This window comes from Sarcophilus harrisii, chromosome 4 (genome assembly GCF_902635505.1).
Source record: "Sarcophilus harrisii chromosome 4, mSarHar1.11, whole genome shotgun sequence".
Classification (NCBI taxonomy): domain Eukaryota; kingdom Metazoa; phylum Chordata; class Mammalia; order Dasyuromorphia; family Dasyuridae; genus Sarcophilus; species Sarcophilus harrisii.
In genome coordinates this window covers 72720143-72739328 of record NC_045429.1, presented here as the reverse complement: position 1 = coordinate 72739328, position 19186 = coordinate 72720143, and the positions used below count along the sequence as shown (strand labels likewise).

The window sequence follows — 19186 nt, the reverse complement described above, 5'->3', positions numbered from 1 at the left end:
CCCTCTCCCTGTCCTTCTTCCTCTCCCTCTCCCTGTCCTTCTTCCTCTTCCTCTCCCTTTCCTTCTCCCTCTCCCCTTTTTCCTCCCTCCTTCTTTCCCTCCCCACTCCCTTTCCCCCTTTCCATTTATGTATCTTCCATTCTTTGTTTCTTTTCCCCTTTTTTACACAAAAGTCCTTACATTAACCAAAGGGAAAAAGAAAATAAAATGACAAAGTTTTATATACAATGTATTTGTTGAATTAATAAGCAACATTCTGAATAAAGATAATTGAGGAATAAGAGTTGTTTTGTTGATTTTTAAAATTCTCATCCAATTCATAGTTACAGGAACTCTACAATCTATATTCCTATTAATACTGAAAATACAAAATGATAATTGATTCTATATTTTGCTCCTGATTTGCAAGTGATCTCCAGAAAATCACTTAAGTCATTTCTCTATGGCTGTTTCTTCACTTTAAAAATGAGGGAGTTGTAAAGATGAGCTTTAAAGCACCTCCTATGATTCTAAAAGAGTCAAAGATATTAAGATGGAAGGTTTCACATTCATGAACATCGCACCAAATCTGAATTTATTACATAGAGAAGATGGTGGTCTCCTTATGACTATAAAGATGAATCTATGTAATCACTAAGTGAAAGATAGGGAAATTAAACAAAGAGAAACATTTTACAATTAGGAGGAAAAGGGAAGATATAACAGAATTAAAGATCTTTCCAGGATGTTGAGTAGTAGAGGAAGAGAGGGGAAAAAAATGAACCTTAATCTCCTGATCTACATACCTTATGATATCCCCTTACTATCCAACATCCTTTTTTGCCTCTCTTGTGTCAGTCACTTCTTGATAAGATTTATTACCAAATCAAACCCTATCAGGAATCTGTTAAGAAATTTCCTGTCTAATTTGGGAGAAAGAGTTGGGAATCAGGACTTTCATTTTTTAACTCAAAGGTTTTTTTTTTTTTCAGAGCTCCAAAACAGACCCAAACTTAAATGGTTAGACTGACAGCTTAACTTGTAAGAACAATGGAATTCTATCCTCTCTATTTCTGGTAAGGAAAAAAAAAACAGTTTCATAGAGAACAGAATAAGTTCCATGGCTAAGTAGCCAAACTGATTTTTAATTGCTAGAAAAAGTATTTAGCTGTATGGGTGATCTAAGATAATTTGATATGTAAAAAAATTAGAGATCTAGAAGACCAAATTGTTAATTCACTATATACTAACGGACTAGAAAAGAAAATACTTATAAGCACAAATAGTACCAAAATTAAAGGGAATACAGTCCTGCTTAAAAAAAAATTCTTTTACACAGAAATTTCAAAATACAAATTAAGGTTTGTTACTATTAAGATGGGAAATTGGTTAAGAAGTAAACCCTAGAATCATGTTAAGACCTATTTTAATTCATGAATTCTGTAGGGCAACTTGTCACCCAAACTTGGAATCTGTGACGAGAGAAAAGTCAAGTATTCTCTAGACATATATTCTAGATTTTGAGAGAACAGATTTCAAAGTGTTCCAGAAAAGAACAGATAGGATTGAGTGGCCTAAATTTCTATGGGGCAAGTCAACTGAAAAGGAAGCTCTCAAGGATGAAATTCTGAAAACACAGCCAGAAACAATTCTGATTTAGAAGAATTAAAGAAATAAGTTTTAAAAGACTAGTGTGGATACACTTTTAAAAGACTCATCAAACAAAAGATAGAAGCCAAGGAAAGGTAGCAAAAAAAATTTTTTAAGCATATATGGTCCTATAAGAATAATGTCAGGAGTATTATAGCTCAGAAAAAGCTGAATCTGGAGAGGAAAATCAGGGACAACAAAAAAACTATTATTATGTGTTTTTTTAACTGTATATATTTTTCCGAGAAGAAACAGTACAGAAGAACTCCCTCAAGCTCAGCTGAGCTCTAATAGATAGCCAGTTAGGCCATTTTGGGTCATGTCTGACTATGACCCCATATGGGATTTTCTTGGCAGGGATATTGAAGTGGTTTGCCATTTCTTCTCTAATTCATTTTATAGCTTAGGAAACTGAGGCATACAGAGTTAAGTGATTTTTCAGGGGTCACACCACTAGTAAATGGTTGAGGAAGATAGTCTTCCTGACTGCAGGCCCAACACTCTATCCACTGTGTCACTAAACTGCCTCACTTACAACAATGATAACTGATAATGGAAAGAAAGTATAGAAGTTTAACTCTTGCAATTAACTTCTATTTTTTTCTGTAAAAGAACATCATCTTTGGATTGGAAAGAGCAGAATAAAAACAATGAATGATTAGGAGTTGATATCAAAGTTAATCAGAGAGATATTCATATGGTAACTGCCTGCCTATAAACTCAAACCACCAGAGCCAAATGAATTATCTTCTAGGCACAGTATAAATTGGTCAATATGGCTTCTGAGTCACCATCAGTGACTTTTGAAAGACTGAGGATACTGAGAGAGGTATCAAAGGATCAGACAAAGAAAAATGTTCTATTTTTAAAAAGGCTGGAGGAAGGAAAGACAGTAGAATCTGCAAATTCTAAAGGACCAAACTTGACTGTGATTTTTGTTCAGAATTCTAGGATGAATTGTTACATGAACATCTAAAAATGGAAAAGTGATAACAACAACTAACAATTATGTAGCACTTTGAGATTTACAAAGAAATTTACATACAGTAAATCCTTGGAGCTTCAGAAAGTTCTTTAAGATTAGTACTATAGATATAAACTGCATTTTACAAATTCAGAAACTGAAGCCAAAAAAAATGTTCTGAATCACAGAAACTGAGTCACACTGCTAATATAAGAGCCAAAATTTGAACTAAGGTCTCTTTTGACTCAGAGTTTAACATTCCATTCACTATGGAATACTTAGTCAATGTGGCTTTATCCAAAGTAATATTATTTCCTTTTTTGATAAATTTTTGGTCAGGTATCATTCCACATGGGTGAGAACCTTCTATATCCTTATATACAAGAAAACTGTGTGGGGTGGAGAAGGGAACAGCTTGGGCTTTGCTCTACCTTTGAAGCCAATCAAGTTCTAACTCAATTACCTTTTAGGAAAAATCTGACTTAACCTAGTTAGAGAATGTACAGTTTGAGGAGGATTCTTTAGGAATTAGTGGTCCTATATACAATAAAAGAAAAAAGTGCCAAAAGGTGCAATTCCTTAAAAATTTTTAACTGAGGAGTTTAGACATTTCTCTATTAAATTTCATATTAGACTGTCCTTGATAACTTCAAAGAAATATTCATGCTATCATGCCATCATATCATTTTTAAAAGTCTGCATAGAATGAGGTTATGCAGATCCTACTAACTATGGATTTTATTGATGATGTGATGATGGTGATAGCTAATCTTTATACTGTCTGACACTGTGCTGAGAGTTTTACAAATACTGTTGTTTCATGCTCATAACAATTCTGAGAGGTAGATATTACTTTTGTTCCCATTTTGCAGATGAAGAAGCTGAAACACAAAGGTTAAGAGAGTTGCCCAGGATCATACAGCTAGTAGATATCAGAGACTAGATTTGAACTCAGGTCTTTCATTGACTTTATTAATAGCACATCCTCTGAGACACAATCGTTAGTCAAAAAAATAGCTTTCTTTCCCTGTGATTCACTTATTACCCAAAGATTTTTGGCTTCCTGTAATTTTTTGATAAAGAATTCCAAATATCCCTCTGAGTATTCATAATTAAGTACCTACTAATGCTCCAGGAACCAAGCTAAGCACTGAAGATACAAAGAAAAAACATACCCTGATTTCAAGAAGCTTCTTTTCTCCTGAAGAAGCAATTTCAAACCACACAATTTTTATGTACAATTTTCATAGTTCTTATGGCATTCTATCTACACTTGATATGCAATCCATCTACAACTTCGTTTATCAATAGTCATAAAACAGCCTGTTCTCTCCTCTCCCCTTCATTTTCTCTCCAATGGAGATCAAAGCTATAACTTTGGAAAAGCCAGCACTAAGCAAATTGCCTGAAACCAGCAGTAGTTCTGCTACTGATTGTGCGTGTGTGTCTTACTATACAAGTTCATCAGGGCCCACATCTAATTTTTTTTAAAGCCTTTTTAAATCTCCAAAATATTTTCAGCTCCACAAAGTATAAGAATTTCTGCTCCAGGTGAAAAGAGCTATTTGAAACCCAGCAGTCAAAAAAAAAAAAAAAAAAGTCAAAATGGGTGACCTGTTCACCCTTGAGCAGGAAGCAGTGAAAAGCCAAACTTTTAGGAGAGTTCAGCCCAGTCTAAGGGCAACCTTGTTGTGATGGACTGCAGGGAATGGACAACAGATGGCTGAAGCAGTTAAAGGTTGAAAAACATAAGGTAATCAGAGTATAAGAGTAAAAATACACACACTCACACAGTAGAATGTTAACCTCAGAGGTCATACCCTGCCAAACAGAACAGGGTTCAAGGCAGCAAATAATTAAATCACTCCCAACACAATGCAGAAGAACAAATCTAATTCCCATTGTATAAAGAAAAGGTATAGAGCCAAAGGCAGAGGGCATTCTCTTCCAGCACATACAGCCTAAATAATAAGGCCATATTTAAGGCTCAAATTTAGTTGCTTTGTTTTTTACAAAAGACTATTATTGAAGAAAAGGTAAATCAGAGGACAGGCACCAGGATGTGGCAATTCAGGGCAACCCAAATAGAAAGAGCTGGAATAATGAGGTTCTGAACATTGTAAGAGTAATGGCAATGTGACCTCAGAGAAACATATTAAATCCTCAAAGTAACCTAAAGGAAAAACTGTTAAAAGGTGACTCAATACTGTGGGAGCATGTGTTTGCACATTCAAGTTCAAATTCATATGTGTGTGGTAGGAAGGAAAGAAGCAGTGGTGAATGCAGAGAGAATTATACCATCCAGAAATTTAAGTGGAGGGGCTTTTTTGTTTTATTTTGTTTTGTTTTAATATGGGGCCTGGAGCTAGCATACATAGAAAGTCTCCAAAGGCAGCACTGGAAGCTGCCAGTATAAACAGTGTCAAAGAGAGTTTAAAGAAGTTGGAAGGGAGGAGGAAAGAGAAAAAAGAACACCCAGGCTAATCAACCATAGAATGCCCTGCGCTCCTACCAACACAATCAGAAACTCAAGAATTATTGTTTGAAATGCAACACTATAATCACCATCTGTGGGTTCCATATTTCTTCTCTCAGTGACGTCCCAATTGAATTTTTTTCAACTTAGGAGGGGATGTGATGCCTTTTCTCAACCACTGCCTCTGCAAAGTTCCCTTGAGAACTGAGATGCCAAATTGGGCTCTTTCCGCCTTGCACATCCATTGCCACTCATTCAGGAAACTCCTACAACTGGAATTCTGCTTGGATTTAACTCACCTTTTCTTAGGCAGAGAGCCACCCAATGGGGAAGGAGGATATTTTAAGAAAGCCAAAGTTTCACTTCAAGAAGCACTCAGCCTTTTAGAGATATTGTTGCACAGAATATAAAGGGATGGTTCTACATCAACCCACCATAGGGAATGCTCATGGATGCTGCTGCTCTGAAGTGGTGATATCTAACAGCTGGGTTTATGTAGCTCTGCATGGACTTAAGTTGTGAATTTTGGTGAAATAGCCTATTAAACAGTCACTGTGTAAAGTACATTTATCTTAACCCATGCCCCAGAAAGTACATAGAGCAACATGCACAGACATACTTGCAGAGAGTTTAGGATAAATGTTTTTGACAGCCCCTAATCTAGATATTCTTCCCAAGTCCTAGGAAGGCCTACATCAAAAATAAACCTTCAATACAAAGTCCTCTGCCAATATCAGAAAAAGGAGAAAATAGCTTTAAATGTTGACCCATCTGACAAACCAACAGAAAGTCTCTATTGACCTATTCTTAAAATAGGATGAAGATGCAACTATATTTTCAAACATTTAATCAGTTTTTTAAAAAATCTTGTATTCTAAACTATCATGACCCCCAAAAAATTTATCATGCAAAGAAATATAGGATGTTTTCTACATTACCTGTCTCTTTAGAATACTAGAGTTTCCTTAAGGTTCATCAACAGGGTTGCCACCTATACAAGTTCTATTGGGATATCTATCCCCAATTGTTAGTACTCTCTCAACCAAATTACTTTTTAATTCTTTACCTTGTATATGATTTGTATTTATTTATCTGTTTATATCCTGCATATTCCCACTAGAATGTAAGCTTCCTGAAAGCAGGAATTATGGTTATGTATCCCAAACACTTAGCAAAATGCTTTTTCACATAGTAAATACTTGTTGAATGGAAAATAGAGCTTTGTCATACAGTGGTATTTTTATTAATATTACGCATGCATACATATACATATGTGTGTCTCTCTCTCTCTCTCTCTCTCTCTCTATATATATATATATATACATATACACACGCACACACACACACACACACAAGCACACATGTGTGTATACATCCTGATATAATTCTGGTAATTTAGGAGTCCTATCAAAGGAAGGCACTAACAAGGCACATCACAAATAAGAAAGAAAGAAAACTAACAAGAAAAGAACACTGGTAAATTGTAACCAAGAGCTAAGTGGAAGTGAAAACAGCTTACTCTATTTCTCTCTATTTTTCCTGCAGTTAAAGCTTCAAACGACTAATCTTCACTTTACACAGAAAAAAGATGACAAATAATTCAATAAATCAAGAGATTCATGATTTCATCAGTGATTGTGCCCTCTACAATTCCCTCCTAATTTTGCTTGACAGGTGTCTTTCACTGATCACAGTGACTTAAAAAAATGTCAGGAACTGGTCAACCTTCTAATAAAGGACCTTTCTTAATTAGGTTGATCATTAGAGGCTAAACATTCAGAACCATCATAGGTTTAATGAAGGGTATGTATTATAAGAAGTTAATATGTCTCTTTTATTTATGTTTCAGCACATTTACAGGAGATAGATTTGTGTGGCTTTAGTGAATATTTTCAACTTTATATTAAATATGCTTTATACCAGGACTACTTAAATTTTTTCCACTCATGACCCTTTGTGGCCCAAGAAATCTTTATGTGACTCTGGGCATATAGGTACATAAAATAGGTATACAAACAAATATTTACTAATAATAAATCCTAATTTTGTGATCCCCACATTGTTAAGAGATCTCATAAGGGATTGCTAACCACAATTTAAGAAGCTGGGCTTTATATAAATCTCATAAAAATTCTGAAGGTAGTGACAACCCCACCATAACAGCTGTTTCAGAGAATATATTTTCTCTATATTTTCTTCATAGTTTCTAAGTTATATAATATCATATCAACAATATTTTTCAAAATCTGTTTTAAGGATGAGAGAATGCTATTTTAACATCTCTACAATTTGCTATGAAAATACACTGTGAAATTTAGTTTCCTAAGGTTAAATAAAATATGCCTCCTGAAAAATACAAGTGCCTTTTTCTCCTAAATTAATAAAATAATGATAAACTGCAAACTAATATTTCCTCCAAGATTTCTTTTATAATTCTTAAACTTAATAGGTGTTCCAATAACAAGTAATCGTAATACTTGCCAAACCTTATTTTGAACATAGTACTAGTAAAATATTAAGAAATAAGTGACTTCTTTATTTCAAAAGCACCTGGAGAAGGAACTCTACAACTACTTAGTAAAATCTAAGAATCTTTTATACAAGTTTAATTAATTTAAACATTTGCTAAGCATCCAGTATATGCAAGATAGTAAGCTGTGTTGGGAATACAAAGATGAAACATCATCATCATCATCATTATGGTACAGGTTTTCTTGATGCAAATGCAGCCCTCTCATCACCTGAATAAAATGTGATGGAATAAAAGAGAGTTACAGCTTGATCAAGAAAAACTTAAATTTGATGTCTCTTCAAACTGGTGCTGAGGAGGGAAAAATCAAAGCAGTTTTCATGTAGGTAATAGTACTCTTGTTAGATCTGGAAGAAAAAAGACTTCAACAAGTAAGATGAAGTATGCTCCAGACATAAAGGATAGTCTATGGAAGTTCACAAAAGCAAGACACTACTGGGCTAAATTTAGAAATGGTCATTAGTCCAATTTGGCTGGAATATGAAGTATGCAAATAGGAACATGATGAAATAACACTACAAAGGTAGTTTGGAACCAAATTGAAAAGAACCTTAAACGTCTGCCTAACAAGACTATATTTTATCTTACAGGTAATAGTAAGCCACTGCTAATTCTGAGAGGAAGGGAGGTATGACACAATGGGTCCTATACAGTAGGAAGATAATGTTGGCACCTGTGTTAAAGGAGAGACTTAGAGGTCAAGGATCTATTAGAATAGTCCAGTGGCGAGTTGATGAAAACCTTAATTAGTATAATACAATGTGAATAAAAGGAGGGAATACATTTGAGAGAAATATAATGAAAAATTAGTAGGACTTTGACAACTGAAGTGAATATTCATCATCCAATTTCATGATGTCAGAGAATTTAATAATCTCAGAGATAACAAGGACCACACATTGGCCATCTTGTCCAGCCCATACTTGAATAATAATTCACTCTACAATATCACCAATTTTCAATGAAGAGTAACCCATTACTTAAAGAGGAAATCCATTTCACTTTTAGATAGTTATAATTTTTATATTTATATCATATATATGTATTTCATAATATTTCAAATAACATTTCAAAATATTTATATCATATATAAATTTGCCTTTTTTCAATGTCTGCCTATATTGCTTTTAGTTGTGAACTCTCTATAGTCAAATCGCACAAGTTCATTCTCTCTTCTACATAACAATTCCTAAAATACTTGAAAACAGTTATCACATTTCCTAAGTCTTCTGTTCTCCAGTCTAAACATCCACAGTTCCTTGAAGTGATGATCCCTACAAGACACTATCTGAAGGCCTTTCATCAACTTAATTGCCATCCTCTGGACATTGTCTAGTTTATCAACTTTCTTTTTAAAAAAAAGTGGTTCTCAGAACTGAGCTGAAAACAATATTCCAAATATGGTCTGATAAGGACAAATATTATCACCTCATTCTCCTTTAATGTAGCCTAACATCCCTTTAGCTTTTTTTAAGCTACCATATCATATTGTTGATTCATATTGAATTTGCAGTCCACCAGAAACCTTAAATCTAACCTGTATTGTAGTGAAATTGATATTTTTAAATCTAAGTGTAAGGGTTTATATCTATTCCCACGATATTTTGTTTTAGCAAATTGAGATCCTGAATCCTGTCATCCAGAGAATTTGCTATCCTTCCCAGCTTTGTTGATTGCAGATGGGATATTTAAAAACTTAGGCTTTTAATCCAAGTTATTGATAATTGTATAATACCAAGCACAGAGCAGTTCTTTCTAGATAATGTAATTGGGAATTTCAGCTATTGAGTTTGCTTAAAACAGTTACATTTTTCCCTCCAAAGTCACCATATCTCCAACTCCTTCAAAAAAGAAGATATCTCTGTTCTCTTTGTATATTCTACAAAAGCTATATGTATGCAGGAGCTATCTGTGAAGAACCAAAAGTTTGGTTTGTTTCTTTAAGAGTCAAAGCTCTCTCTGCCACAGCCATAACAAGGCTGTTTTATCTTTTTACTCCCATCTCTACATAATCATACCTAAACTAGCTTTCAGTTTGAGTTCCTTTGAACACAAACACCAAGATGCATAATAATTCTTCTGGATCTCTAAATATACTCTGCTTTCTCATTACCTATTTCCTAACTTTACTAGGTCCACCAGCTATATTTGTTTGGACAAATCGACAAATGATAACGCAGCATCATCACTCATGCCTTTGGAATACTTTTACTCTGAATTGCCCTTCCCAAGAGTTTGATGCAATTTGCTTGATCAGGGATTTGTAATAGTCTGAAATAACCAGCATGATAGATTGCCAGAAATTATAATACACAAAATCTATGTCTTCTCAACCTACCATTTAGCACTTACTATAAGAAGTTCTGTCTCTATAACAGTTCAAGTTCCCAAGCTTCTAAGGACAGATAAATTTCCTTCAATTATTGCCACATACATGAACAATGTAGCTTCACCAACAATACTGGCAACAAAGGCAAGCAAAAGTTTTGATCCTTTCCTCTTCCTAACACCACCTGGCTCAACAGATTTTTGGTTCATAGCCAGGATCATTCTTCTTCCTGGGGCAATATCTGAGCAAAATAATCCCACCTGGTATCTTTCTATAAGTGGAAAAATGAGATCGATATTTCAATAGTTTAGCTAAAAAGACTGCCCTACATAACCTTGCTGTCAATGTGCAGGTTGTACAAGCCAGGAATGTCTGTATCTCCTCTGTTAGTTTTACAACTAAACATGCTGTCCCAGAAGTGTTGGATTACTTTAATAATAACAACAGCAACTTATATTTCTATGGTGTAATAAAAAGTGCTCCCTTCACAACAATCCTAAGTGGTAGGCAAGTATCATTACCCACATTTTATAGCTGAGAAAACTGAACCCAGATATATGAAGTGACATGTCAATGGTCAGACAACTAGAAAGTGGCAAGTTAGAGTCTAGAACCCAGATTTTCAGAATCCAAATCCAGCACTTTTTCCATTACATACTATTAACAATTCAAAACAAAATTGTACTTCTTTGGATTGAATCAGACACTTGACATCTGGATATGTGCCATTCTGTATCTTCCCTTTTAAGATCAAATCCTAATTCTATATATAAAGCTGAGTACCAAGAACAAACAAAAAAAGTGATCAGTTATTTTGGCTGCCTGGACAACAGTGTAAGTCTACTTGGCAGCAGCAATGCTTAACTTTATGTTCTACATAACTTTGTCCTGAAATCACTTTTTGAAAAATGAAGAGATTCCCTTCACCAAAGAAATCTCTTCACCAATCACAATGAAGTACCCAGATTTGTAACTAAAATTGATGTCATCCAAAACATAGAACTAGTAAAACTGACACATCAACTTTGTTATGGTGAAGTGGGATTGCTAATTTACCTTTAAAAGAAAAGGAGAAAGAATATGCTTGTAGGTATCATCTTCCTTCTATCAGTGCTTCCATCCACTATTGTAATATCAATTTGTATTCTAATCATCTCGCCATTTTTAACTCAGAAAGTACAAGTGGCCTCTTAGAAGTTCTTACCATTCCCCTCCTTTCTGTGTCTAGTTTTCTTGTCTACATTTCATTTCAGAAATCTTTTTCAATTCTTGAAGTATTTCTTAAGCATCTATTGTATGACCCTCCCAGTGATAAGAGGCCCTTAACTATAGAAAAGAAATATAAAATGTAACACTTGAAGAACTTTAAATGAATAAATAAATCCTTTCCCTCTTCTCAAGAACTCCTCAATCAATGAACAAACACTTATAAAGTGTCAACTAAGTGCCAGCAACTGTATTAGCCCAAAGAGATACAAAGACAAAATGAAACAATGATTGTCCTTAAAATCAATTGTAGGGACTCTTAACTCTTTTTTTGTGTCACAGCCCCCTCTTTGACAATCTGGTAAATTTATGGATTCCTTTTCGGGATAATGTTTTTAAATGTATAAAAAACATAGGATTATGGAGAGAATTGATTACTCTACTGTCCCAAAGGTCTTTCTGTCATTTTAAATTAAGTTTTAATAGTTTAAAAATGCACTAATAGGTTTTTTTCCTCAAATTTTTAAAAATCCTGTAAAGAAGCTTTAGGTTATCATTTCTTTCCTCCTACTCTCAATTTTTATTTAATTCCAATAATGGTTCCTTTTAGGAATTTTGAAATGATGACATGCACAAGAAATTACTTTATTTCACTGAAAAATAAAAGATTACCATGACCCAATTGATAGGCCACACTTAGTTAAATTTGGAATTTCCTGAGAGGAAAGCAAAGCTTCAGAAAGTAGAAAATAAGTATACTGGAATCCTCAAAGATAAAAGAAGATAAGTTATCCTGAATTATTATGGAAACTTAAGGCAGTGCTACATAACAGAAAAGGCCCTGGGTTTAGAATCAGAGGACTTGTATAAATCCTAGAACTGTGCTTTACAACCTGTGTGATTTGTGGTAAACTCCATCCAGCAACAGTTTACTAGGAAAGCAAAGCCTACATGGATATTTTGCCATATGTCCTGCTACTCCCTCCCTTTTACTTCTTGCTCTGGGAACTCCAATCATTGTTCCTAGAAAGAGTATCCTTTCAGTGGCCTTATGGCTCTACTCACAATCCCTAGATCTCCCCAAATTAAAGACCCTTTCCTCAGTTACCACTCCAGAACATGCTATCTAGCACTTTTGTATTTTTAGCCCCAAAATCAAAGTAAAAATCTTTTATCTCTTAAAACAATATCTTGCACATAGTAAGCATTTAATAAATGGTTTTTAATTCATTGATTCAATTCATTTTACTTCTCAAGGTCATAGTTTAACTCATTTATAAAATGACTAAATAATTTAAGTTCCCTTACAGCTCAAAAACCTATTATCTATGACCACTTGTCAAAAATGTTGTAAAGGGAACAGTCAGATAGATACAATTTGAATTGGATAATCTCTGAGATCCCTTCCAACACCAAGATTCTGTAAAAGCTCTAAGCAACTTTTAAGCATTAGTAGCAACAATATACAGACACCATTGAGTAGGGAAGCTCACTTTCTTCCATCAGTCTGGGCAATTTTTCTGTGTCCTTTATTCTTCCAGGCAAAAATCCGCTGTCATATTAAGAGGTACGTGAACTCTGGGATTGATTATGTGTGTGTTTATAGGTAATATGAAATATTAGAGGCAGAAGATGTAGGACCACTTGAGATAGGAAGGTAAAACCAATAGACAGAGTAGGCAGTAATAATAAATGACTGAGGAGGTCTATTTAAACCACAGCCCCCAAGCATCTATTTGGAGGAATGCCTAGTTAGCCTTTTTCCCCATTGCAAAATGATTCAGTCATTTACTGCTATTGTATTTGGCTAAAAACTAAAAGTGCAACCCAAGCAAAATGAACAATGTCATTAGAGAGGAATAACCCTGTACCAGAAAATGTAAAGACTTTTTTGAAGACAGCTGTGATTATTCAGTAGTTATGATTCGTTTCGAAATAACCAGGGTGATCAAACCACACCATGTTTTAAAAAAAAATACATAAGAGCAGACAATAAAATGATGACTACTCCAAATTCTAGTTCTGCTTTTCCTGTTGGAATTGCTGATGAGGGGCATAATTAATTTTAAAATGACATCCATTAAATGGATAAAACACTCCAGTTCTCATTTACTAAATTCAGTGACTTGCCGATCAAAGCCGGTCACTAATAAATACTTTATGGCACCTAAGGACTGGTATCACTGGGGATGATTTAAGTAGTTTTGGGGATGTCCCCAACTTTAGCAAGAGGAAAAGAACAGAATGCCAATGTCAGCAGTTACATAGAAGATTTATTAAATGTTCTTCATTAAACCTGGGGTGGGGTGAGGATGGGGGCTTTTTGAGGGGAAGGGAGAACAAGGCCACCTGGCTCCCCTGTTCCTAAGCGAAAAAGCCTGGGGCAATCTTTGTTTCCTTTCCTATCCTTCCTATGTTCCCTCTCTCCTTAAAACTTTGTGAGTCACCCTTGATTACTGTTTAATACATTCTGAGGCTCCATGAAAGACCAAAGAATACAGAAATACACCGAAAACATATTTGAGTTTGAACCTTAACTCTTACATTTCCCATCTATATGACCTTAGCAAGTCACCTCCTCTTTCTCTGGACCGTGGTTTATCTATAAAACTAGAGGGCTGAACTAGATCTCTGTTTGCTGCCCTTCCTACAATCTGTGATGATGATGCTAGGGTTTACCAAAAACAAGGCCAGATAAAATTACACCTGATCCACCTGGCAAAACTCTTGTCCTTTCAGGAGACTTAACCCACTACTCAGCCTTCCATCAAGTCCAACTTGCCACCTTTCTACTCTAAGATCATTTTACTTCTCTCTCTCAGGTCATGGATCCCTTTCTTTTCTTGGAATGTGATACCTACTCAAACCTGTCACACTAACTAGAGAGATGACACCTCCCTCTCTGGCTCCCTCTGCCCCTGCTTCTCTCTCTTCCTCTCCCTCTCTCTGTCACTTTCCTCCACTCAAGCTAAGCCATGATTTCAGAACTGCCATGATCTTACCACTTATTTTAGAGTTTCAATGAGAAAAGAAACTTATTTCTGGAAAGCAAAACCTCCCAAAAGCCCACTTATGTTGTTTGAAGGCAATGAAAAGGTTTTTGGTTCCATCCCTACATGGACAGGCAGAGAATGAAGGAAGTCTGTCACTCACTGGAGATAGCTGGTTTGATATGCTCTGTTTTCTTGGCACTCTGTGTACAGTACTTGAAAATACAGGAGGGTGGGAGGGTTCTGCTGTGGGGGGAGGGGAAGGGGCAGAGGAAGACTAAAGGACAGAGGGATGCTCTGTGGGTAAAGTTTGCTTATCTCTCCTTTTGCAAGCCCCACTATCTTTCCTTGTTACTCTATGGTACTGTTCTTCACCTAGATCTGTTTGTCTTCAATCTCGAGGGAGTTCTAAGAGGTTTTGAATTATGACAAGCCTAGGGAAGGAGCTTTTGGAAAGATCAAGCACAAAACCAGACCTGTTTTCTTCAGCCCAGTAGGAAAAAAAAAAAACTTTGGTTTGTTGTCAGTTTCCTTTCTATGGGAAAGTCTGCCTTTGCTAAATAATGATGATATTCACAGAAAGACAGAGACTTGGAACTCCAGGACAGGCGGCTGCAAAGTTCTCAAAACTTCTCCAGTTTGCACTGGGACAGTGTTACTCACCCCTAGCCAGCGTGCTCCTTTATTGGCAGCCTGTTGAATTTGGACTCTTTTGAGGGTGACATGGTAAACAGCTCCTTCCTCTACCTCTTCACCCCAGTCCTGAATCGAGCTCTGCCAGGGAAGGGAGAAAAATAAAAAGAGAGAAAGGGAAGGAGGGGGGGGGGGGAAAGGAGTGCTTTTCTTCCTCTCTCTAACCACAATGTATCCAGCTGCTTTGCTGCTTACAACTGTGTCTCCCTCAGCACTCAAGGCACAAGATGGGCTGTTCAAAATAAATCTAACAATCAGAGCCACTCACTGCACAGTGAGATAGGGGGAATGCCGAGATTTACTTGGCAAGCTGCCTTTTTCTGTGGTATCAGGATACCCGGACTTTTCCATTTAGTTATTTTTCCTAGACTCTCACATATTTTAAATAGTTTAAAAAAAACTTTGTCCCCCTAAAGAAAGAGATTTGGTTTGCATTAACCAACTTTTTTCACACATACACAGAACCACCATCACCACCCCCACCCCCAAGTTAAAGGGGAAAAGTCACTGGAAGATTGTACTTTTTTAAAATGTCTCACTTATTTAAACTTAAAAGCAAACAAGTGTCTAAAATGGTAAGAGTTTGCATTCCACTGAAAAGGAATTACTCTGCTCCACCACTTCCCTTCTAAGATTTTGGGATTTTAAAAGTTAAAGGGGCCGGAAAGTTTTGTTTCTATCAGATAATCTGGCAAGTGAGAAAAAGGCATCACATCATCATGCTCTTGCAACTAAAACATTTTCTGAAATGATTCCCGGATTTGCTGTGTCCCCGACTAAACCCAAGTTTTCTATTAGAGTCCCAAGCCGGAGAAAGGGAGAGAGCAAAAACAACAACAGAAACCCTCCTGAATTCATCCAGATGCCACTAACTTTGTTTTCCCTTTTCTGAAAAGTTTCTCCTAGCTGCCACATAGTGTGTACACACACACACACACACACACACACACACACACACACACACGACAATTATTGCTGGGGAGATAAGCATCATTTAAGGGCAGCATACACCCTCTGGGAGTTAAGAATCTGGAGCTTTCCTGCCGATATCCCTCTGAGAAGCTGCACGCAAACAGGGAATCGGATCACTCGGTTCACTCTGAGACAGTCCAAACTCCTAAAAGAAATTAAAAGTGGGGGCCCTGAGCGGAGAGGGGGAGGGGGTAGTGGAGGAGATTTCCAAGCAAAGAAGTCTCTAGAGATGTCAGAAAGTTCTAATTACCATTTTAGCTTTCCAAAGCAATTTCATTCTCAGTTTTGTCTTCAGATGGACGCTGCATGATGAATCCTTCTCAGAAGCAAAAGTCGCTCCTTTCCCCACTCTTCTTGCAAATCTTCTTGCACTTTCCCCCCTCACAGGCAGGCAGGCGTGTGCGCGCGCGCACACACTCGCGTACACACACACACACACACACACACACACACACACACGCTACTACCCTCTCTCTAGCTCGGGTTCTGCCGCAGTCAATTCACGACCACAAAGAACTGAGCGAGGAGAGGGAGTGAGAGAGCAGAGAAAGACTCCTCCCCACGCCACTTTGTGATGTAAGGTTTTCCTGTTTATGCTTATGAACTTACTCTCCCTTTCTTAAATTCCATATACAAAGTCCCGATTAGACAGTTTCTCCCGTTCCCAAACCTTCCAGAAGCTATCTCCCCAAAACAGACCTCTGGAGCTTTTATCTGGGTCTCGATGGTCACCAGGTGCCAAAATAGAAATGTGTGTGTGTGTGTGTCCGTGTTTTTCCTCTCCCTTGGCTAAAAGAGACAAAGAGAGGGGGAGTGGTGAATGGGAAGGAGGATTAGTAAAAGTTCTATTATCTGCCTGTGTAGACTTCTATGAATAATTAAATCAGAGCGACTCCAATGAAGCATTTAATGATGTAAAGTAGCAAGAACAGGAGCCAGGAGGGTTTTCTCCGCAAGGGGAAAAGAGAGAACAAATTGGTATTTTCTAAGTCACTGCCAAAAGCTCTGTCTTATCCTTTATCAGTCAATGTGGAAATCATCCCAGGACATCTTCCTGCCATCCAAAAATGACCATTTCCATACACAGTGGAAACTGATTGGTTGAGGAGGGGAAGGGGGGATGGAGGGATAGAAGGACGGAAAGAAAGAAGCAGGGTGACAAACTGTGGAAAGGAGGCTTCCCAATGGTCCTGGAAATGCTGAGATGTTTTAGTCACCATCTGTTACGTTTTCTTTATTGTAACACCATAGTGTCAATAATAACTGCCCAGAAAACCCTTTTGTGAAAGAAATGGCTGAACTGATCATCATTGTAAGAGACACAGATCAACTGTCAGCACAAGAGATTATTACTTTCCCTATCCTTCAGCCTCAGTCAAATTAAAACAATAAAAGTCATCTAGAGGCATAGATCTAGAACTAGAAGAGATCCCAGAAAAGTTAAACTAGATATCTAACTCGTTTTACAGAGCAGAAAACTGACGCCCAGAGAGGTTAACTGATTTGCCTGAAGTCACACAGGTTGCCAGCAACCACACCAAAATTTGAACTCAGATTCTGCCTCCAAATTCAATGTTTTCCACTATTCTGTGCCACCCAAAAATATCAAATGATTATAAATAGTATGAACCAAAATGAGAGGCAGTATAGTGGGTAGTATTGTGGTATAGTCGATAGAAAGCTGTCTTCAAAGCCAAGAAGACTTTGATTCAAGTTTTCCTGGCTTCAAGTCTTGGCAATGGGACCCTGGATTTAACCTCTCAGTATTCTAGGCAACTCTCTAAGACTACTACAAGTTGAGAGGGAGGTGCTGGCCTGCATGGTTAGGAGTTTTCTTACACAAGAGCTCTCTATTTCAATGAAATCACAGGTCCAGTCTCAAACCCTATGTGCCAGAAATCCATACCTGTCATCTTTTCTCTACAAATCAATTTTGTACACTTCCTATATTATCTGGGTTATGTCTTTAAACCAGCTAAATTCACTTAGAAAAAAACCACCTTCTTTCCCATGGCCATTCCTTTAGATACTGTGAATTTCTAAGTCCCACCCTTCTTTCAAGTCAACCCCATTCCCTCTAGCCCCTCACTCATTGGAAATAATAAAAACTTACAATTATAAAAATAATGATTGCCTTACCTGATTCTCACAGTACACCTCTTAGGTGGAATGAGAAATAGCATTATCTTTAGGTTACAGATGAAAAAGTTAAGTAAGGCTCAGACAAGTTAAATAATTGGTCCAAGATCCCAAGAATTAGGAAAAGTCAGGATAGAAATGCAGGTTTCCCAACAAGCTCAAGCCTCTCTCCACTATACTAGACTGTTTTGTTTTTTTTACTATCTCCCTCACATAAACTATATACATATCAGGGTACAAACTTAATTTCAGACCATTACTTACTTACCTCATGGGGGCTGGGGAGAGGAGAAGAGAGAGAAGGTGATGTTGGTAAACAATTGCCACTCACAATGCTGGTGTATAAGGCTCTAAAACTTATGATCCTACAAAAGCAGAGAAAGAAATAAGCTTGGGAAAATGTTCCTGAAGAGGGGAGCTGATGACTTCTCTGATCCTTCCTCACAAAGACTTAGAAATCCTCCCCCATCTCCTCAATTTCTATTCTAATAATTCTTTTATCCTTGTTTACCTGCTCTCCCTAATTACACATATGCTTAAACAAACAAATCATTGTAAGTTAGTCCTCACAATAACACCTTAAATAAGTGGTACCCTTCTGTTGTGTTTATCCCCCATTTGCTGAGGAGGTTAAGTGACTGGCTCTAAAATGGTATTTGAACCCAGATCTTCTAGGAGCAGCTAAAGAGTGAAGTGGATAGAGTGCTGGGTTTGGAGTCAAGATGATGAATCTTTATGAATTCAAATTTGGCCTCAGACATTTGCTAACTGTGTGACCCTGGGCAAGTCCCTTAACCCTGTGAACCTCAGTTTCTTCATCTGTAAAATAATCTGGGGGAAGAAATGGCAAGCCATTCTAGTATCTTTAACAAGAAAATCCCAAATGGGGTGGCAAAGAGTTGACTAAAACGACTTAGAGGCTGGAAGTCTAGTAATTCTATTCTATTCACAGCCCTACCCAGCTCATTGTGTAGCATACTACCTTACTCTTTAAATCAGAACCACTCTGAAAAGGTGGGGATATATACAATTTTGGCCATTTTAAAATCATTTTTCTCTATGGAATTCCAGAGATTAGTTTTAAGGACAACTGTTTCATTGATCTGTTTCTACAATATGCCTAATAATTTCTGACTGTGTCTAAAAGCTAATGAGCTGACCCTATCCTGAGGACTATGTGGTCATTTACTGTATTGGTCTTAACACAGAACCGATTTTTCCCTCTAAATCTATATAAAATTTAGGTGCATCCCATAAT

The 19186-nt window shown here is 36.7% G+C and overlaps 1 protein-coding gene across 4 annotated transcripts in view; it reads right to left on the bottom strand.

Annotated features, from left to right (window-relative positions):
• The window catches only part of RGL1 (ral guanine nucleotide dissociation stimulator like 1), a 306958-nt gene that overhangs the window by 135144 nt on the left and 152628 nt on the right, over positions 1–19186 (bottom strand). For 2 of the 4 annotated variants that reach the window (XM_031937021.1, XM_023501823.2), the window contains exon 3: positions 14788–14898. The exons of 1 other annotated variant lie outside the window; for it this stretch is intronic. In XM_031937021.1, coding sequence (XP_031792881.1) covers positions 14788–14898 — 111 coding nt within the window. Of the gene's footprint in view, positions 1–14787; positions 14899–16039; positions 16402–19186 lie in introns of those variants that run through there. One more of the 4 variants, XM_003767495.4, reaches the window with a different exon arrangement.